General features: G+C 36.6%; 1 protein-coding gene across 1 annotated transcript in view; it reads left to right on the forward strand.

Moving 5' to 3' along the window:
* The window catches only part of CSMD3 (CUB and Sushi multiple domains 3), a 734,654-nt gene that overhangs the window by 75,959 nt on the left and 634,826 nt on the right, over positions 1 to 23,869 (forward strand). The window contains 1 exon segment of the mRNA XM_067292283.1: positions 7,108 to 7,330. Within this exon segment, the coding sequence (XP_067148384.1) occupies positions 7,108 to 7,330 (223 nt within the window).

Consider the following 23,869-nt stretch of genomic DNA (forward strand, 5'->3'; position numbering starts at 1 on the left):
TATTTCCAGCCATGCCTTCGATACAGTGTTCTCCTTAGGGCTGCCAGGAAGCTAAGTGTCCTGGGTCAGTTTCTGGTTGTAGATATGCTGGGTACTTTCCACTTCTCAGTTGGAAGGACTGCAGGAAGAATGAGTAGAGGAGGAAAAAGAGAGGAGGGACAGAGCATTAAAAAGGCATTTTCCAGGATTAGTTCACCTAAAATGAGGAAGTTATTGCTCAAAATGTTTATTCTTGCACCCAGGAGAGAGTCAGGGGGGCCAAATAACATGGAGACCAGAATTGTATTATTTGAAATCCAAATTCTCTTTTAAAAAAATGTAATATCTATCCACAACCTCCCCAAACATAAGAAGTCCAATTCCCCTGCAGGTTTGGCAAGGCTAGCACACGTGAGGGGTATTAAATATGGCAAGCTCTCAACCCCAGAGAGGATTTTTAATTCGTTTTGTGATGAGATTCCAAATGTCCTCTCTTGTTATTGTGTCTTGTTCAATTGCTCAGATGTTTGTCACATCTGAGAGATTACCCTTCTCCGGTTGCATGAGCAGGGAGGCAGTTATTCTGAAACAGCTGATCTCTTGTCTACAAGGCATTTGAGATACTACATGAAGAATAGGAGAGAAATATTGAAATATCCTTAGAAAGATGGTTAATTACACACTGGGGGATAACACCTTGAGCGTATTACAGCTGACTTCCTTGAAGCCTGACTTTCATCCCATGACAATGGTAGCAATGTTTTTAAAATAGAAACAGAAGGCTATCCTCTGTCAAGGAGTTATATATAAACCAACATAATTAAGTGCCTACGGGCAGGAAAAAATTCTGAATTTTCTTGGGAAAGTGACCATCTTGTTCTGCCAGATTGTTTACCTGGTGGTAGATTTACATTACATCTTTCAAAGTTCCTCAAACATTGGTGACACAATTGAAGTTAAAGCCTTTTTGTTTTAGTTATAGGAAATGGTTGACAATTGTAGAAAATGAAAAGCACATTTAAAATATATTTTAATGACAATCAATAATTATTTCAACATATATATGAAATTTTTATGGGTTATTTTTTTAACTGAGGTCTAGTTTTTAGTCAATAAAGCAGGAGTAGATTAAGAAAAAAAAATAGAGAAAAAATGGTCCTAATTTGATTCCTGATAAGTAAATTAAAATAGAGATGATTCACTTTTTTTCTGCCTTAATTTAAATTTCCTATAGTAAAGAGGGATGCAGGTTTTATCTTGTTTGTGTTGCCTCCTTGCCATTTTAAGCTTCTGCTCCTCGAGACGGATTCCACGTGAGCATAAGCTGCCCCTGTGTTTACTACATCTCATTTTTCTTGTTGTTAAAAGACCTTGCTCAGTGTTGAAATTAGGGTGAAGAATCTTTTGTCCCTCTTCCAGCTTTTACAGCTGAGACAAGTGTACTGAAATCTTTCTGAACCTCTTTCAAAACAGGTTGCTAAATTGGAGATAAGAATTTACTCTTTGGAGGAAAAGCATTATTTCCATAAATTTCTTCAAATGAAAATTCTTCAAATATAGTGATACCTGGTAGACAGTGATAGTTTCCTTCTTGCTCTTAGTCTGTAGCAGTTCCACTGAGTCAGTTATAAGGTTTGCAGACAACACTGCCAAATGACTGGAAAAGTCATTTTGGCATTTATGCAAGGTCAAGACAGGCTACCTTATCCCATTATTAACAAAGAAGCATAACTATCTTTTCTCATAGCCTTCAAATGGATATAAATGACAGATCTGTGAGTCTTTAAAAAAGCTTCTTTTGAACACTTTCTAATATCTAGATATAGGTACAATTTCCAGTAAGCTGTGCAGATAGAAAGCAGTCAAAATTCTCTTTTTGTTTGTGAGACCAAATGCTTTTAAGAACAAATTGAAATGAAATGGCAATTTAGTTAACTTTAAAAATCTTGAATTTATTAGAACTTATAAAAGTTGACTTTCACAGAAGCACTAAGACGGTGCTTTTAGGTTGTACACTTTACAAATATAAGTTTTTTTGTATTTTTTCAAATGTTTTATTAGGCATATCTGGAATTTCCCTAAGCTAAAGGAAATAGTCTAGAACCAAGAAAATAAGTTTTATATCTCAAGAAAGAATGATAAAGGAAAATAGAAAGAAAAAGAAAACTCCAAAAGCAAGAAAAAGACATAACCTTGGGAACTTAAAAAAAAAAGAGCAAGTCAATCTGTAGACATTGTTGTAGACAATCTAGAATTGTAGACATTGCTAAACTGGTAGAGAGCTCATTGTAGTAACCGCTTTCCAGGTGAGAGACGGAAGTGAGGAAGGTTCTCTGAAGTACATGAAATAGAATCACTGAGCTTGGCAGTAAGCAGGCGGAGAAGACGGAGACCTTTCTGAAACAGTGGCGGATCCAACACTTTGTAGCTGGTACAATCCCTACTGAGCTGAGATCTACTGTGCATGTGCTGTGTACTTCCAGTCCTGGTGTGCACTTCTGCCTGGTGCGCTGTGCTGCCCGGCTTGGTGCTGGCATGTGCTCTTTCCACACTTAGCACAGAAAGGAAATGAAATTCAGAAAGAATATAAAGAGTTATAAAGTCTGGTGGCAATGGACACCACCGTCCTTAGTGAAAGAGCCATCTCTGTTCTGAAAAATTAGAGGAATAAATAAGTCTGCAAACTGCTGGGCATTTGAGAGAGGCAGAGAAAAAGGTGGAGAGCAGGAAAGAGCTAAACTGAGTTCATGAAAGGAGGGAATTATGTTCAATGTTTGTACTGATGTGAAAAAAAAGGCAATAAAATGTTGGGTTGAAAGTCAAGGTTAGAGAAAGGAGGTTTGTTTTATGCAGAATAAAAGCTTCTTGGAAAATGAAAAAGCAGAAATGGAAGAGAACTACAACATGACTTACCTTTTTGTTGCAGAATCAGGTAAAAGAAGTGAATTGCAAACATAGTTCAAAGTCTAATACAGTCATTACACCTGATGAGAGCTTCCTCTTCTCCATCCTGTCCATTGGGAAGAGCAAGTAGGCACAAAGACAACATTCCTTGGTGAAAGACATGTCAGAACAATTAAACTTATTGAGAAACTGAAGGAAGAGATGTTCTAGAAAGAAAGATTTTATATATGTTTTCAAACAATGGGAAGGATTGATCAAAAGAAGACAGGATCACAAGATAGGGGAGGGTTCATACTGTTATGACAGCTATCACTGTAGCATTCCGATAGGTGCTTTCAAGTGCTAAGATACACATGTGAGAATATAATATAAAACCACAAAAGCCAGTAGTTTCTCAAACAAGAGTATAAGGGAGAATAAGAAAACAAGAAGGATGAACACACAAGCATCATAAACCTAAGATGATAATAATGGAAGCTAGCAGAAACAGAATTCAGCATGACAAGAAGAGAACTAGGAGAACACCCCTTCATGATATATGGTCATCGTGAAAATGAACCAGTCCTTGCTGCCAAAGTCAGGAGGGAAATCAAAGACCATAAATAGAAAAAAGTTTTACAGAGTCATGCAAGGAGCAGGAGAGACAAGTGAGCAACGATGATGGATCCTGAACAGAAGATCACCATCTAGGGGAAAAAATCAGCTTTACAAATGGCTAGGTTTCTCAAAAAGATGAATGTGGATGACATGGCTAAGGCATTCTTTAAGACAAGATTGACCGTGCTTTAAGATGAGTCAAATAAAGAGGAATGAAGACCAGGATATCAGAAAAGATAGAGAAGGGGAGGGGGAAAAGGGTTTGTGAAGACCTCATCTTCCATTTTCTCAGTTTTCTCTCAAATTAAAAGATAATAAATACAACATACCTCCTTAAAAGGAAGTAGACAAGCAGTTTAGTGTTGTGTGTGTACCTCAGCACAAAGACAATACAATTATCTTGTGGTGATGACTGCTACCATGGAATAGATAAAACACAGGAGGTTAAACAAAAGACATGGAGTGCTTGGAAGGTGAGTGGTGTGGAAGTACTTTGTGAAACAGCATAATCGAATGGTCAGGAACGAATGAAAAAGCAAAAGACTAGCTTGTAGTGTACAAAGTGAGTACAGCTATGGGACTTCCAAGTACAGATATGGAGTAAGTGTTAATTGCCTTATTAGAAGGCAATGAAAGTTGCATACAGAGATGGAAGGGTAGAACTTCAGTTCACAGTATACATCAGATATACATACATCTATCTGTATTCATACATATATACATTCATACAAGTATATATGCATACATATTCATCAGTATAAACACAGATGTAAATGTGACCTCTGAATCAGCCAGAGTATAGCTGACATCAGGAAGATGAGCGGCGTTTTATGATTCCAACAAATATTTATCCATGTGAAACTGAGGAGAATTAAATATCTAAATTTAAAAATCTGGAAACAAACAGAATAATGGAAACTTTGTATCATACTAACTATTAAGAGAATATTATCAATGGTATCATTCAATTGCATATTTAGTTCAATAAATATTTTCTTTTTCTAGTTTAACTTCAAGCTTTTCAAAGTTCTTTATCTCATGCATCAAATCAAACCTTCCCTTTAATGAAAAATATTTTGCAAGTAAATTCTGTTTTGAATGTTAGTTCTGAAATCTAGACAAAAAAGATCACAGTATGTTACCAGTTATTTCATCATGAATTTTACCTTGTGAAAATAAATGTCATGTCTTCAACATTTGATCAGTCAGTTAATAAATGTTTTCTATTTTGAACATATCCCAGCTGGTCTGCCAAGGTGAAGAGCATTACAGAATGAATTAATATATGAAAGCAGAGATTAGAGCACATACTGTATGGATTCTGTTGGCATGTTTTATTTTACAGAGCAAAAGAGTAGACCAATCAGAATCAAAATCAAATTTGTTTCTTCTGACACATGCATAGCTATGTTACACTCCACTAGTTATCTTTGAAAAATGCCCAAGTTATGACATCTTTCAGAGAGCATGAACAATTGTCTTTGTTAGGCTTTGGATACAGGTAAACGGAGTACATGGAAATGTTGTATGAAGGAAAGACAAACTTCTTACATGCAGGGATACGAACCATTGTTGGATCCAATATGGAACATTATATTCCTTAGTAAGCAGTGTATCCTCTTGCAGGGTACTGTTTGCATTGTTTTGGCTCAATTCAATTCTTTTTTTTGGAAAAGAATAATTTTTGTTTTCTGTGAGTGGTTACAATCTATTATTTGAGTTTTTCTTCATAGTTTGCATTGAATAAACAAAATAGTCAGTACATGTATAATTGATAGTTTTCCCAGCTTAGACACAGCAGCAGTGGCACAGATTCTGAATCAGGCCAGGAGCTGTATGGTGACACTGAGCCAAAGTTTACACTGTGCTTTCCACACTTGATCTGGAGAGAGGCATAGAGATCATTTCCAGTGCATGTTATTTCATTATCAAAAGTCTCTATCGATATAGTTTTCTCTGATTCAATTGAAAGTAGACCTCGGCAAGAGATTTATAGGAAAAACTTAATTGATATATATATATTTACACACTTATCCCCTTTTAAATATCTTATTTTGGTGATTGTGTTTGGGGGAAGTTGCCAGATTTTTAGGATGAGGATCATATGATTGGTAAATAGTCTAGTTTTGTGAAGTGACTTGCATACAGACTGTGTTCCAAAAGATTTTTAAAGCATTAAATAAAACAGTTGAACTTAAATAATAAATAATGACAGATAAATGAGATTTAAAAATATTTTCAGTATATGAGGGGGAGAGATGCAGAAAGAGATAAGTAAAACAGACTCCCAGCGATGAAGACTGATAATAAATGAAACTGTGTAGGCAGCAATGACATGAAAATGAATTCTCCAAGCTAATTTACAGTAGAGGACAAAATTTACTATACCTGTGGTTCTGAGATCAGACAAACAAAACTCTTCTCTCTCTGTCCTGTATACCTATGATACACTGGTATGTGTAGCAAAATAGTAATTACACCTCATAAGAGGCATCATTTCTCATCAGTGAAGGAGCTAAACACGAAAAAGCCAAGAAAAAAAAAAAATATGCATCCCTCTCTGTTGTCAAAGTTACTTTATAGTATAACAATGCAAAATATATAATTTTAAGAGATTTCTGATTAGTATTTCACAGAAAGGGGCCTCTGCACATTTAAATGCTCAACATGAAGACAAGCTTGTGAATGTGCCATAAAGAAGATGATTTAATGAGCTCAAATATATACATGTGCATATAATTAAAGAGATGGCATCTGGTTTGTTTGTTTGTAGTTTGTTATGAAATGTATATCATGTTCCTCTGAAAGCGTGCGCTGAGCAGCTGAGAGCTTTCCCCAAAGCTTTTTGGGTTTTTCTCAGCTGAAGAAACCTGAGTGGAGGGGGCTTGCTCAGAGCATGCTTAGGGAGGAGAAGCTGCTGGGGTGCAAAAGCCGAGGCAGGAAAATCAACCAAGTATGTAGGCATCATAGAGCAGAAAGCCTGCGGAGGGCATGTAGACTTACAGTCAGACAACAAACTGGTGGAAAGAAAAATATATCGTGAGGACCTAGGGGAATTAGGAATTGCGGTAACTGAGCATTAGGACTGAGAGCAAGACTGGAGAAAAGGACCAGCTCTGCCAGGACACAGTGGCTTGAGGAAGATCTTTTTATAATGATTGTTTTCATAATAAATAGCCTTTCAGCCTCTTCCAGTCCCAAAATCTGGAGAGGAGCAGGAGGAGGCTATATGGGTCTAATCTGTAAAAGACCTGCGCCAAAAGAATAAGACTCAGCTTGCTGTGGCAGCATCTCTTCCTTTTTACAATAGGAGTAATTGATACAAATACTGTGTCTCACAGGCAAGAAAATGTGGCTGTAGATGTTGTTTGTATATAATTGTCTGCAAAGATGCTGCCATATGTCTTTATATAAACAGTATGGAAAACACATTTGTTAGGTGGGTGGAGCTGTTTTGCATTAAGTGGCCATGTTTTAATACTTGGGCTTTACCTTCCTAAATGCAGTACTTCAGCCACTGAGAAGTATTTTGTAGAAATCAGGAACTCCAAAGGTATATTTTTTATTGAAAGTTGATGTAAAAATGTAGTGCTAACTTACTTTTCCTCTTTGTTGTTGTTTTTTTAGGATTTATTTATACCTGTGGTGGAACTTTAAAAGGACTTAATGGCACTATAGAAAGCCCTGGCTTCCCGTATGGATATCCAAATGGCGCAAACTGTACTTGGGTTATAATAGCAGAAGAAAGAAACAGAATACAGATTGTCTTTCAATCCTTTGCTCTAGAAGAGGAATATGATTATTTATCATTATATGATGGGCATCCTCATCCTGCTAACTTTAGGACAAGGTAAATGAACTTTATTAAAATGTGACCTGTGTTTGTATGTTAAAAGTATCTGAGAAGCTGACAAAAGCTAAGGCCTTTATATTACAGATTTTATCTCGTCCAGACTTTAAGGTGCATGTTTTCCTTAGTTAATAAAAAATGACTTAAATATGTGATGTGCTTTAAATCTATTTAAAGCAATTGCTAAAAACAATTTCTAGTACTGACATGAAACTTGTCACCTCGACAAAATGCAATGAACTAAGAAACATATGGGAAACAAATGAGTGTAAAGGAAGATGAGACAGTGCTGGTCTCAGTTTGAGTGACCTAGGAGCTGTGAAACTTTTCTAATCTTTGCAACAGGAGACTTTCAGGAGGAATTGGAAAAGGATAACACTGTTTCTTAGCAATTGTGTATGAGGTGTCACAAAGGGACCATAAAAGAAAAATAGCTTGAAAATCAAGAACATAATGGGTTGCAGAACACATTTTATCAGTGCATATTTCAGAGCTACGATCCAAATGTTCAGTTCTGGAGAGTTGCAGATTAAGGGATATATAACAAATTTGCAATAGCAATGCATATGTTATGCATATATATATTAGTTGTGTTTACTGTGACAAAGAATGTAATATGTATTCTTATTCAGGGGTCGTCCAGTTTCATTTTGCTTTCACATAGTGTTGCTTTAATAAAGTAATATGTTTTCATAAGGTTAAATATTATATGGCAAGTGTTGATTTATTATTAATGATTTTTTTTAAAATCCTGGCTAACAGTCCAGCACTTGTCCACTACAAATTAACATATTACAGGAGAAAAATTAGAACAGTAAAGGTTTTTATCTTTGCAGGGTGTGAATTCTATTTATCAAGTGAGCAACAAAAAGCAGACACAGGGAAAATATATCTAGAATGAAGTTTTGTTTCTTTGTATGTCTGTGCTTCCATTTGTATTTCCTGTTTCATCAGTGATTGTGAGCACTTCTGATATTAGCTTCAGGCAAGCAGGCAACCCACAACTGAAAAAATTCAGCGTTGTCTTTTGCAAGCAAATCCAAGAGCATAGAGATAAGCTCTTCTCCTTTCTGTCTGCCCCTCAAAAAACAAAGTTTCAATGGATATTTGATCACATGCAGGAAGCCAGAAAGCAAAATCCTCATGGTCAGTCGAGACTTTCATTAGCGTATCTACTGGAATTGGTAATCCCAAAGAATAAGCGAAAACAGTCTTCACAGGTGGAAAAAAAGAATTACTACTATTAAGAACTTATGGTTCTTACTGAGTTACTGTCTTAATGAGCATAAGAGAAAAAAGATAAAGAAAACTAGTAGGATGGAAGGAAGAGGAAAATTATATGAAGTTGGAAAGGCAGATTTTTTTTTTGTTTGTGTATATCTTGTTCAAGCCAATAAGAAGGGGTGTGTGTGTGTGTTCTTATATACATAACTATCTATCTGTACACATAGATACATAATGTATATATATGCATGCATGCAGGTTTCCTTTTTATTATACTAATCCTTCAAAGCTGGAGCTTTGGGATATTTTTTTAGAAAATATACTGATATCTTGAAAACAAAGTCAAGGAAGCCTGGCAAGCACCATAGCATGCTCAAGAACTTAGGTATTGTGCATTTAGGATGCCACAACATTATGCTGAGGAACGGAATAAGGAGTTCTATAAAATAGAAGAGAATAAGTCAGCGCTGAAAAAAGAGAATAAAATTAATCTTCCCTCTAGGTCTTGAAATAGACTTGTTTTGCATGTCTTGCAAGATCTCACTAGCATGTGGGTGCAGTAGAAAAATAGTATACATTTGTGTGAGAGTAGACAATCAGGTTTTATTTAAGGAACTTTAATAGTGAAATTATGCAAGCTTTACTAAATTTTTTTTCACGGTGACTGTTCATTGTTTACACAGATTGCTGTAGCAAGTAGTAAGGCAATGTTCAATAGACTTTTCTGTTTACAAAAGGTGCTTATTTAAACCAGAAAAATTTTACCTGAGTACAGGGCTTGCAGAAACTTTTGTTCTAGCATGAGAATGGATTTTATTGTTTTACCTGGTAACATTCAGAAAAATGTAATCAAATTACTAATCCCTTTCCCCTCTTCACTTTATAACAGACAAGAAAGTTTTCTGGGGCTTGTACAGGTGTATCTGAATAAATATATAACTGGACAGCTAATAAAAAATGTTGCGGATTGACAAGACCACTCTATTTCTTGTTCTGCTTCAGTACTTTGATTGAAAGAGATCATCCATATGACAAAAAAAGAGTTTTGCAGTTGGGCTGTTTGCGAAACTCGTGACCTCTGATACAGTATTCCAAGCGCTCCATCCCCATCCAATGTTGAATTTCCTTGTTTAATTGTTCACTTTCAAATTCAATCTTGTTGAAATTTGCAGTCATTGACTCTCTTCAGTGATTGCATTACAGCTTCAGTTGGTTTCAATGATGCTTGTATGTTAGCTAAAGAATAACAAATGGAAGAGTGTTAGTTGCATCCATTAAAGAAACTGTACAGCCAACACTATCCCTTCTTCATTTTTTAATTGCATATGCTAGATTTAGCATCTTCAATATATTAGATTTTCACCTCAAACTGCATATAGAAAATATCTTCCTATAAAACAGCTTTGAATCTCCAGATTTTTTTATCTGTTTGCAGAAAAAAATATATTATTTACTGGTTTTGACCCAAGACTCTCAGAAAAGCCACTTTTCTGAGTCAGAAATTTCACTTTTATCAGTCTTTTGGGGTCATGCTTTAGGCACTGATATTCTTTAGGGCTTTCTTCTTCCCTTCCCTGTGCATGTTTGTGACTTTTGTGTATCTTTTCTTTCATATACATATATCTAGCTCTCTAAAAAAATAGCAGGGTTTTGGGTGGATATGATCGCTTTTAAACTGCAACTTTGGATACGCCCTATTTTTGAAAGTTGCTAATATTTCAGACTTCTATTCTGAATGAAGGGTAGCTGTTGCACTTCCAGACTGAACTTTTGTTCTTATTTTTTTAATTTCTGCATTTCACATAAAGTGTGTGTTATTAGGTGAATCATTTAAACCAAGTTTAATGATAGGCATATTAATCATGTGTTTTCTATTTTTTGGGTGCCCAGCTTGAGAAAAGGGAGTTCTGTTTGCACTAGTGCTGAGAAATCTCACTTTTAAATGAAGTTAATGAAAGATAACGATTTGAGCTGATAAAACATCACATAAATCAACAGCTTTGAAAAGTTGTCTTTGGAGTTACCTCTTTGCATGTTATGAAAATAAATTGTAGTATAATTTGTAAAGAATTCACTGTCGTGTAGAATGCCATAAAGCAGGGAGCAGGAGGAGCAGGGCTGCTGCATGAGGCAGGACAAGTCGGGACGAGGTGACCCCAGTGCAGGCCATGCCCTCACCGGCGGGCGCAGACCCGCAGCGGCTGGATGTGGGGGCAGAGCCGGGGCTGGAACCAGGGTCCACGACAGCCCCCAACACGGCAAGCGGTGACCCAGGTCCAGGGTCCCCCCAGGGAGCCCGTCAGGAGCAGAAGGAGACGGGGCCAGGGCCAGGGCTGGAGATGAGACACAGCGCAGGTCCAAGGGGTCCCTCTGGGAGCCCGGCTCCCCATGGCGCGGGTCCCGGGGTGCCTGCGGGAGCCCAGCTCCCCACGGCGCGGGTCCTGGGATGCCCGCGGGAGCCCGGTTCCCCACGGTGCAGGTCCAAGGAGTCCCTCCGGGAGCCCAGCTCCCCACGGCACGGGTCCTGGGATGCCCGTGGGAGCCCGGCTCCCCACGGTGCAGGTCCAAGGGGTCCCTCCGGGAGCCCAGCTCCCCACGGCGCGGGTCCCGGGGTGCCTGCAGGAGACAGGGTCAGGGCTGGAGACCAGCACTGCTATGGTGTCCTTGGGGCAGGGACTGGGCGCCCTGGGCTGAGCTGAAATGGAGCCCTGGGCCCATGGGCAGATGGGGTGGGAGAGGCCCCAGTCGAGGCTGGTGCGGCCAGTAAGGGCTGTTGTTGGCCTCAGGACTTTGATAGCATAAACAAATACCTGGGAGAAAATTATTTAATGATTGTCTTCAACGTAAGATTTAAATATCCTAGAAAACATAAAGTTAGGAACTACCTATATAAATTATTCACTGGGTACTCTTCATGTCACTTGTTAAATAGTCACATTGAAACAACAATTAATTTTAAAAACATACAATTAGTGGCACTGATAAGATGCATGTGTAGACAGCTGAGAAAATGGCAACTCCAATTCTGTTTTTTCCTCATAACTATTTTACTTTGCAACCCTAATAATGTTATTTTAAGAAAGTTCTGAGAGTAATATGTCATATATTATCAGTAAACACTGAAGAGTACGTTTGCCCTTTTTTCTTAGAAATGCTTAGACTTGAACACTACTTTTAAAAGAGATATATCATACTCAGTAGGTATTTAAAATATCATTTTTGATTTAATTATCACCCCAATATGCAGTGTGATATTCAATTATTTAAGGGTAGTTCTAATAATAATTTGTGATTATCCACCCAAGCTCTGTTCATAGTTCCAAGTGAATATATCTGTGAAAATTACCAATGCTTAACTAGTTAATTTATTTGGCATTTAAACATTCATCACAAAATTTAAGAAAACAAATTCAGGCCTATTTTAAACAGAGGTAAAATGCATCTGTGCTGCAGTTGTATTGAAATAAATTGAGTAAATTAATCCAGTATATTTCTGCCTTACTTTGCAAAGAAAGAGAAACTTGCATAGCTTTATATTCAGAAAGCAATTTTTTTAGTATCCAAAAAGTATTCTTTAGAAAATGGTAAGTCTACTAGAATGTTCCGGTAAAAAAATATCAGAAAAATCCACTATGTGGTCTTTGAAAAGACAGACGTGGTATTGGAGTATGGAAAGCTCTGCTGTTAGCAAAAGGGTATAATCTTTTTGTGACAGCTATTCATTTGTTTGTACAAGCGAAAAGAAGTATGGATACGTTTATCAGAAATTATGAGACGTGGCAATGTAACAAACTGGCATAAATTGGAATTTTTGAACATTTAATAAATGTATATCTTGTTTGTGTTTGAGAGCCTCCAGGACCAGCATATATCTGTAGAGATACTTTTCAGTGTTGATGTGTGTTAACATGCCCAAAGATTTAACTGTATGTATTAAAACTTTTCCCAACCTACTCATGGTCAAAAAATAATTTGACAAATAAGGTCATAGGCCTCACAAAACTGGAACAGAAGCAAACTTTAACACTGCCGGTGTTTAAAAGGTATTTGAGCTAATATTCATCCCTTCTAACTTCTTGTTTTTAAGCAAGATGAATCATCCTTCCATCTGCATTCCCTGCTGAAGCAAGCAGGAATTGGGTATGTTATCTTAGGCCTAAAACTTCCAAAAGTTTGAATTTCATAGTAAAAAAAGCAAGCTCACACTTTTATAATAGTATTGCCAACTACTCGGAAAAGTAATCGCTACTACACAGCTGAGGAATAAGGTTAAACTAAACTTAACTAAACTAAAATACTTAATTTTTTAATGCTTAACATATGGAATGACAGATGTTGACACATTAAGAATGTGCGTGACTAGCTATAAAAGTACAACGAGTTTCATTGGTCCCACTAATTATGAACAATGTAAAAATTTGGAAGTAGAAGAACATAAAATTACCAAGAACCTTTAATATTAATTCACGTTCAGAGTCGTTAAGGCTGCAGGCAGGGCAGTGGGCTGCTGTCTAGGTCCTGGCTTGAAGTTAAGGTAACTGAACAGGGCTCGGAAAACTGCGGGACAAGACATGAGAAGCTGCTGGCCATAACAGGGAACAGTCTCAGAAGCTGCCAGACATCACAGATGGTGCCGTGAAGGGTGGCTGGATGTAGCAAAGCTGGGACCAATGGGAAAGAGCAATAAGCTTTTTTATTTATTGCTATTTGAGAGGGGATGAGGGTGGAGAAATGGAGGTACAAGGGTAGCAAAATGGAAGGTCAAGAAACCAGAAAAGGTGCAACCTTTAAAACAGATAAAGTAGGCAAGTAATGTCATTGGGGCTGTTGGGGGTACTGGGTGCCCCGCCCTTGATCACCTCAGCCCAAGCAGGAATAAGCCAGACCTGTCACTCTGGCCAAAGCATAAGAGCTGGGCCTGCTTCTGCAGGCAGGAGGGTTGGGGTAGGAGCTTTTTTTGTTACTTTTATTCTAAATCTAAAAGTTTATTGAAAATCATTCTTGGAACGGGATTAATTTAAAAAAAAGTAAAATCAATGATACTCTAATTATTTTATGTTCTTACTTAAAAATAAATAGCAATAAATAAAATATTATGAATCCCAACCTTTAACAGGGGGAAAATATCTCTCCGGAAGAAGACTAGATTTTGCTTATAAAACTTTCCATTTGTAAAGTAGATGAATTATAATTTACATCTAATATATACTAAATTGTCAAAATTATCTTAACTGAGACCTTATGGAGAAGGAAGGCTAGCAAGAGAATGAATGGCGATAACAGAAGCTTCCAGTGCCCTCATTTAATACCTCTGCTTGTTTTTCTGTTTCTTTTTCTACCTGTGCTGAATATGTATTTCTTCTCTTACTCTGTAACTGCAGATGAAGTTAGGACCAAACAGACAGCATTTAGGCCAAGCTGCTAACCTTAGTGCAGTCTCCAGCTTGTAACATGTCACCTAGTACCATCCTGGTAGCTACAGTAATCTTTCTCTTCTGACTCCTTCTTCTGGTCAGACTCCTTTTTCTAGTCCTTAGGGCTTTGACCTTAATGTTCAAATTCTTTTAAAAGTTTTATATCTACTTTACTTCCTTTACCATCTCCCAGCCAAACCTGTCACCTTGTCCTTATTCAGTATTCTGTAATGCTGTTTTTTGTTAGCAAGTACCACCCGCACTCCAGATGATCTTTCTCTTACTAAGTCTCCTCAAAACCAGAAGATTAAAAAATCCCCACTTTTTCCCCTTGTTTTTATTACCTGCTTCCTTCACTCCTCCTATTCCAGTTTCCACTTGCAGAATTTCTTGGCTTTGGGACTTGTTTTACCTATAATAAATGTCTTTGCTTCTTCCCTTCCCACCTTGTCTTTAGGTGATCTATGAGGCACAGCACAGAGAGCCCAGAGCTAACGCCAAAGTCTTGCATGGACAGAATGCCATGTCAATGTGTTGATTCACCTTTCTGGCCCCAAACTAGGTTTTTTTGTATATAGCTCCACACTGCTTCATGTAGGTGTATTCTTTTGCTCTCTGTAAGTTCTTTCTAGTAAGAACAGTACCTTGTTTACCTAAACCCTACAAAGTCCCTTACTGAATTACATCATCATTCATCTTATACTACTGACATTTCAAATTGTTATTAGAGTTACTTTCCAAGTTAGTACTCTCCCTTTTATCTACTACAAAAAATGTTACTCAAGTTAGCAAACTCAGTGCTAGTTAAATACAGAAAAAATGGTAACTCTGAGAGGTTCTATATTAAATCCAATAGTGACAAAATCTCTTTGGTTATTTAGTTAGTAAGCCTTTAAGACTTGTATCAGAGAGGAACATTTGCAGTCATTCAAGTCCTCATTCCTGAATAATCTTGACAACTTAAGCATGTAAAAGCTTCCTTTTTTCACTCTCCTGTTTGAATAATCAAAGCCGATTTCAGCATTTTTGAGTACTGATGTGGACCAAGAGCTGACAAGAGGGAGACAGTGGACCATTTACTGAACCTCAAGAAGTTTCCATTACCATCAGAGGCAACTGTAGCTCTTTAGGTTTTTGCACTCAGACTGTGTTTATTACAGACAAAGTGCAAGTAGTTTTCTTCTCTCATCACTGTTCCCACCCCGTCCAAACTGGCAACCAGGGCACAAGCTGTGTGAGTTGATTAGGAGCAAATTAAGGATTCAGCACTTTGGAAACTGCTGAGCACTGAGTCGTTGATTTTTTCTTCCAGCTGATTCACAGTGCTCTAACTTTGTCCACTATTTGCATGGGAAGAGAAGACACTAAAGAAAGGAGAGAATTTCACTGGTGAATTAGAGACCAGTGAACAAAACCAAATTGGATGACATTCTCCCTCACACAAAGAAACAGAAAATGAAAAGGTGTAAATGCCAGTCAAAGATCATTGAAGAGATAGGAAAACAGAAGAGGAAAAGATCAAAAACCAATGCAGATGGAAAGACAGAACAATGGCAATTAGAAATGACAGCAAGGTGAGCTGGCAAGCAAAGTGGGAAATGATGAGACAGAAGAGAGAATGAACGATATAAACAAGAAAATTTAAACTGTGAACAAAAATAAGCAGGGCACGGGTAGAAATGAAATATATGTAAAATGCTGAAAATAGTTTGAACAAGGAGAAGAACACAGCATTAAATAAAACAAAGCTTCAGATAAAAGAAACAAAGATAATTGAAACAAATGCAGCAGAATACAATGGTAAATAGACACAAGACTTTTAGCTCTGAGAGATGGGTTTTGAGAAGGCAAGCCATTTAATTAGAAATTTTGTTTTTACAGTCTGGAAATTTTGCTTCATGAAGAAATTATATGAAAGCAATAAAATGCTTAGTGATTATAAACATAAAGCTGTGAGAACAGTAGCTCACACCAATTGATCTACATTCTTGAGAATATTTTGGTATGGTGTTGAATTTCTAGATATCCATTGAAAGTGAAAAGTGGAAAATTAAAACTAATACAAGAAAGTGCTTGTTCAGACAGAGCACAATTGGCTTCTTGAATTTATGCTCAAGTTATTGCAAAGAGGCCAAGATCTTAGCAAGACAGGAAAAATGGATTAGACATTTACACAGCTAGCAAATATGTCCCAAATTAAATGTCACAGATTAAAAAATTAAAAAGTTTCATAGTGATTATTTAAAGATGGAGGTAACTTTCTTTTAACTGAGCTTTGGAAGAGACTTCCCCATTATTAACCTTCCAGGGGATATCTTTCTTTGAAGTAACTGGGCTAGTTTGAAGGAGCTGATGGATATTGGGTTAGCTGGGCTGGGCTGTTTGTATGCTTACAACAGCATTTAACTTCCTGCGTAATGACAGAAAAAAACTCTTTTACAGCCTCTGATAGTTATTATCCTCTGGAAAAGCTGGGTCTGTCATTATACAAATGAAGAGTACATATATAAGAAGTTTTATAGGGAGATGAATATGGTTTTATCTCTGAAACCCACCTCTGCTAAATATTAGTTACTCTTTTTTCTTTGTTTTCTTATAATGCTTTAAGATTTGAAGCAGTCTGGGAAGCAAATATATCTTAAGACTCTTTCAGATGGATCTTCGTGACATCACTAAGACTTTGGAAAACTACTGTACATGTTCCAGCACTGTTCTTACTGTAAAACAACTTGTGTTTACAGTCCACTCCAACCATCGCCTAAACTCACCAAGGTCCTTCTTACACACTTCAGTTTTCAGTGCTTGTATTCCTCCAGTCTTCTGCCCCACTATTTCTGTTTTGAACTCTGCTTTCCTACTTCCCTTGACCAGTCATTTTGTGCCTGTTCCTTTCTGCCCGCTTCCACTGTCACATAAACTGATAGCAAACATATTTACAGAATAGAAAACTCCTCTTTGTTTGCCAGCTGCTAATGTCTTATCTACTTTGGTACCTTGCAACTGTGGACAAAACTTGATTTTTGTGGTGGAGACCACTTAATTTATGACATTATACCACCTCACTATGCCAGCAAGGACAGTCTGTGGCCATTAACCTTCCACCTATGTTTCAGCTATGAAAGGGAGAAGACTGGTAGTTCATCATAATCATCTTGTCCCCCAGAGTTGTAGTCTATGGCAAAGACCGTTCTATTGCCGGGGTGTCTAACTTAGACTTGCTTACATTGCAGTATGGTAACTGTTAAACCAAGTGTTAAATTCACCTGGTTTTATTGTAGTTGACAATACCAATAAAATTACCTCATAAAGTCGTTAACTGAGTAAGAATGTTCCTGGAACTACCATATGCTATTATTCCTGTCTTTGAATGCTTAGTTCCTGTGTGAATAGACTATCTATCTCTATTGTTTTTGGAAAAAAGCACGATCATTCTATTTTAACTCATATGTCAGCAGAAAGTCAAAAGAAACATATGTGTGTATGTGCACATATATATATTTGTGCATGCATATATGTTTTTATAAATACATATATATTATAGATATGCAAATATTCAGAAGTCCTACACTGGTTAGAATTAAGTCATGTTTGGATCACAAGCTTCATGATAGAGATGTTCTCTCTCTGTCTCTCTAATATTTTTCTTAAATTTTTAGTATGATAGTTTATTAGTGAAAAGTGTCTCCTACAGATTTCATTACATTATACAGTTTTAAATTAATATTTTATTAAGTAAGTATATAATTATACTATATATAATTACATAGTATATATAATTTATTATATATTTATATTATTAGTATTCATATATAATAATATATTACTATTTGTTATAATTTTTATATAACATGATCTATTATATATAATATTATATATTATAAGTAATATATATTTTATATATTATTTATGTAAGTATAAAATATGTTATATTTTATTTTATTAAGGTAAATTTTAATGTCAGCAATTTATAAGAAACTCTTAAACCTGCTGATGTGGAAGAGTTCCTTTTATTACAAAAAGAGCAGGTTCTTCCTTACAGATACTGGCATCAAAAAAATTATCTCTGAATCTGCTGTTAGTTCTTCTTCAGTCACTGCGACACTTCAGGACCTAGATGTAGCAATATAGATAGACAAAAGTGTCTTATTTTAGTTTGGTCCAGAAACTCAGTCATGAATGTATACGGCTTTCTTATACAATATCAACCAAGTTACACGATACCAGTGAACTTCTATTTTCCCTTTATAAACCACAATTAATACCTATGTATTTTTCAAGGTGTATTGGAAACTTAACTTGATAAAATAAGTACAAAGGACTGATTTTTTTTGTAGCTAAATATTGCTTCTTCAAAAATATGAAATGAAAATATTGAAAATGAAAATATATGAAAATAATGAAAATCAAAACCTTGAACGATGTAAAGAGAAAAAATATGTAATTTATTCAGCTTTAAACAATATTAGAAGTTACTCTGAGATACAGTAAATTCTCTTTTCTTGCTCACAGTTTGAAGTTACTTTCTGTACATCAACTCAAATGCATATGAATACAACACTAAAACTGTGTAAGTAGACCAGGTTTTCACTGAATCTTGCAAGGTGAGAATCCTCATCCCCTTTAGGTCTTTTTTAGTACTATACACAAGCAATCTGTTTTTGGACAAATGTTATTCATTCTTATCTATGGCCTGCAAGAAAGCAGTAAAGATAATCTACTGCTAAAGCTTACAGATGGGCCTTTCTCTAAATCTCTTTTACCAGGTGATTAAAATTGTTGATGATCACGGCGCTCCGGATTAACAACATCTAGGTACAAAGAATGGAGCTGATATTTTGGACAGAATATTAGCTGTTGAGAAGTGATAGGGTATATATGGACAGCATATATGATGTATGTCTTTTATTATATCAGTTTCTGGAAGATCAGAAACTTAAGTAAATAATGTATGACATGACAGGAATAAGATGAGATAGGTGGGTATAGCAGCCCATGCAAATTCCTGAATGTCTTTCTACATATGCGAAAGTGGCAAAGTCCTGAGTAAAAGCAACCTTGCTTCTAAGATACTTCTGTCTTGTAAATACTCAATATACTGTAGTATTTCAGTCATCATTTAGAATGCAGCTATTGATAAAATTGGAAAAAGTGTTCTACAGTTTGAAGGTAAATATTCAAGGATGGAGTCTGAAGTGTGTAACCACTAACACAGGTTTGCTCCCATGGTAAAATCAAATTAAGTCAAAGTAAATTTTTTTTTGAAATTTGAAACTATGAAGTCACTGGCAGGCACCACACAGGTCAGCGTGGGGCTCCAGATGGTGCAGCCCATAGGAGAGGGGTTTGCTCTGGGGCGCTCCCCAAGAGTTAATGAACCCCAGGTGCACCACGGCTGGCCCCACCACACTGTGGGGTTGCTGCAGCCTGGGAACACACCTGCTACTGACCCCATGATTGAGAAGTGACACCGCAGACCCACACTATAGACATGTCCGGCTGCGGAGTCATCCCCAGTAGAACGACCTGCTAATGGGCGCGTTGGTACCTGCCAAGCAGGGCTGTGGGCTGAGCACCAGGTCACCTGCTGCTGTGTGTGCTGGTATTGACTGGAGCCATGTGGCCTTGCTATGCCTGGGGCTGGCGTTGTTCTGCCTGGGTATATAAGGGAGTAAGACACATAGGTCTGGTGTGGACTCGGGCCCATGGTCAGCTGGCCTGAGGACCTGAGGACCCACCCATCAGTGGGGAAGCTGCTGATGTCACCAGCATGGTGAGGCGAAGCCAGGGAAAACTGTCCCGGAGCAGTGGCCCATAAGGGGTGAGAGCCGTCGCTGTATCCAGCACCCATTGCTTGGGGATCCAGGAAAACTATCCCAGAGGGGTGGCCTTCAAGGAAAGGGTGAGAGCGGTCGCTGTACCGGCCATCCGTGATTGAACTGTAGAGCTCTGATATGTATATATATATTCAGTACTGTTATATTTCCAGCTTTGTTATACTGTTAGCTTTGTTATAACCTCTTATCTTTAATAAATTCTCACATTTGACAACTGACAATCTCTTGAGTTTAGTACAACTAACCCCGGAATTCGAAAGAATCCCAACGCCCCCCTGGTGGCGCCTCGCAGCCACCTCTCCACTTACTGCCTTAACAGCAAGGATGTAGCAGGGTACTTGATAGTTCAGCCCTATAAATAAAATCTGGATGAAAAAGCCTCAGTGACACTCTAATCAAGGTAATTGACCCTTATAGCCATTTGATTATTAATACAAAAATATCGTTTGCCCAGTCCCCATGACATTGTAAAGATGTTATAGCAGATTATGTGAAAATGAATCACGGCTGTAATAGTTTCTATTAATTAGTTTTATTTCCTTTGTGGATTTCAAAAAATTGTAAGAAGTAAAAATAAATTTTAAAATCGTGAAAAGCACTCAACTATGTTTTTACTTCCTGAAAAAAATCCAAACGGATTTCTGCTTGTATCATAGTGCAGTTCTAAGATAACATTTTTTTATAACCTGAAATAAGCACCTTATCACAGCAGATCCTAATAGGCTATTGACTTTTGATATATTGAACCTTAGAGCTACATCTGACACAACTGATTGTTCAATTTTATGTGGAGGATTTAAAAAGTTTGTCTCCATCCTTGTGTTTTGAGTGAAATGAACTTAATCCTACTGTAACTAGGGTTTTTTTTGATGTTTGTCTAGGGAAAATAAAACTGACTTTTCTCAGAGTATTATTGGACTTTGTTTTGTTGTTGATTAGAGCCATGTTAGGTTATAGATCAACATGCTGTAATACCATGTCTCATTTTTATGTTAATCTGAAGTAGATTTGTATGGCAGTTGTTCATAACATTGATTTATGCAGGGCAGCTTTCTCTGACTAACATTCAGCCATGAAGATGCCATTTCAAAAGCAAAGTTATTTTTTTTAATATAATAATAGTCCTCAACACAACACAAATTCATTTATGATTGATTATATTTAATGTACTTTTCATTTGTTTATAAAAATTGTATTTGCTTAAACAAAGTGTTTGTTACAGGCTAGTATTTAGAGAAGTGGTCATTTAACCCTGCTATTGAATTCAAATGTAAAATTCCAAAAAAGCTGTGGAGTTAGACCAACTCTGAAAGTTTAAATAAAACTTATTCACTGTGCACCCTGTTAAGTGTGCTGTGACCTGAGAATAATATTTGCTTTGATTTTGTACTTTGCATTAAGTGTCCCAGTGGTTTGAAAAAGTTACATTCAGCATTTTTATAAAACAGTCATTTATCAACCCAATGGAGAGACGATGCAAATGTTTGAAAGTTCCCGTATGGGTTGGTTTGTTTCCCTGTATTTGACTGACTGACTGCCAAAAGTAACCACTTATGTTGGTATCACAGTGGGGTAGCTCACACATTCTTTTTTTCACGTGATATCTGTAGTAATGATTATTTCCCTTAAAAGAGTTGTTTACTCTACTGTCTGACAGTGTATTTTGAGAATTTTTTAATGTAACTCAGAATAACTCATGTAATGGAATTAGGACAACAGAGCCTAATCTATTCTTTGGCAATTGCTAAATACGTTAGCTAAGTGGACTCATATCTGTTTTATTTTGGTGCATTTTTTTGCCTTTATTTAAACCTACACCCCCACCCCCCCATTTAAAAAAGATATATGCTAGGTGCAGACCTGGTAGATAAAACTATTTATAGTTGTGTGTTTTATATGTGCATAGTTACTGTCCAGTCCTAAATACAAACACTAACTGCATTTAATTTTTCTTCTAATTCTAATTTCAACAAAACTAATCGAATCCCTGAAAAAATCCTACCTGAAATGATGGTGATACTCCAAACAGGAAATTGTACTACTAAATTTATCTGTTTGCTAAAAGACTGGATTCTCTGCACATAGTCAAACAAACCTTTTCATGGTGGACTTCCCTTAGTAATGTTTAGTTAAAATGTTACTTTACAAGTAAAAGCAATATTATAAATAGAAATGATGGCCTGTAACAGTGGAACATTACTCACACAGCAGTGTGTCCTTAAAACTGTAAATGTGATATTCAGTCACTACTACAACAATAGTTCTACTTATTCCCTGATGTTTAAAAATATTAGATAAGCATTATCTAAAATTTTGGGGGAAAAATAGTACTACATTATACACCATCATGCATAGCCTAATGACGTATAATACATTGTCAAAGCATATAGAAAATGAGAAGTGTGTTCTACTTGTGTATCTATTGTTGTGATAAGTTGTTGTGTTCTGTCCCAACACTGCTTATTTTTTGAATGTTTATCTATGTTTATCATACCTGTTAGGAAAAAAAAAAAAACAAAAAAACCCCCGAAGCTGAAGAGCTCTGTACTTTGACATCCTAGCTACAGTTTGTTCCAGAGAAGTGCTGTTTTTCAGTGGTCTTTTGCATATATCAACTTAAAAGCTTGGTCTTCAACTACTGAACAAATTTAGTTCCTCTGTTTCGATGGGAATGTTTAGAGTTTTGAGAGGAACTAACAGTGTGACCCAAAGCCCATGGAAATTGATGGGAAGATGCCCAATGATTCCAATGAGTTTTGAATTAATTCCATTGCCTGACAGGCACTGAGAAGCTCTGATATAAGGGTGCTAAACATATATAGGAAGCAGTGATGTTGATGATGCACTTATTTTGCAATTCATTTCACTTCTTTGTTAATTTTGGAAAGATTGTTCCTACATTAAAACAGTTAAGGGAAGATTTTCAAAATTTCAGGTCAGAATTACTGTTATTTTATCCTGAATTTAAATGTTTCACTGTCCTTTGCTTCCAAACATTCCTCTCACTGTTGCTATGTCTTTCTGTTTGTTTCATAGTATAGGAGTTTCCTAAGAGAGCAGTCAATTAATTTGAAAAGTTATACTTAATTATTGAAATATATTTCTTTTAAATCTGAAACTTTTAGCTGTACTGAGGAGATATATTTATATGTTTTTTTTTCACTAGAGGATCTTCTCCCTTTTGTTTTATGGGGATGGAAGAGCCAAAAACTTCACATACATTGATTTTCAGTGGACAAGGAGAAAGTTAAAAAAAGAATATCTAGTTTTTCCAAGTCAAAATTTTTAATTTATGCTTTTCTCTCATGGAAGAGGGTCCTTATTTTCTATTTTAAACTCAAATATGTATTTTCTGAAAAGTGCTTTACACCTTCCTGCTAGAAACTTCTGTCAAGAACAAATGTGTGAAGTTCCCTATGACATTTTAGATATAATGAACAATATGGAATTAAATTCCTATCTGTTATGAGACTGAAAATGAAATGTTTATATTCTATATTCTTATATAATATATACATTAATTTACAGCCCTTTATTCTTCTATTTTTCTAAAGATCATACCATTCTGTGAGTCTGTGATTACAGGATCTCATCTATGGTATGACGGGATAAGTAGCATCTTAAGCTTCACAGCTTTTTACTAAATCTGTCTCCCTCAGAATTTTAATTCTGCCTATGGAAAACCTTTTCCATTCTTTCTTGGCTTTCTTCTCCTCCACTTATATTTGGTTTGTTTGTCTCTGTTGCCCTCTGTTTTCTGTATTTTCTCTGATCTGAATCATTTCCCATCTAATACAACTACAAAGATCTGTTGCTCCTCTACCTCCACCTCAAGGGCATTTCAGAATGGTTATGAAAAATGGAGAGCTTAATTTCTCACTGCAGTGGTCAGAAATAAAATCTTTATACATACTTCATTCTCCACTGCAGTGGATGCAGGCTCTCCTTGAAGCACCAAATGCTCTAGACTGCTCTGTAGAAAGACAGCAATATCCAGTGTTTGAGGAGCGAGACCTTCCTCTGGACTTCTCTCTCTTTTGTGTGCTCTGTTCTCAGCCCCATTTTTC

The sequence above is a fragment of the Apteryx mantelli genome, chromosome 2 (assembly GCF_036417845.1).
Source record: "Apteryx mantelli isolate bAptMan1 chromosome 2, bAptMan1.hap1, whole genome shotgun sequence".
Classification (NCBI taxonomy): Eukaryota; Metazoa; Chordata; class Aves; order Apterygiformes; family Apterygidae; genus Apteryx; species Apteryx mantelli.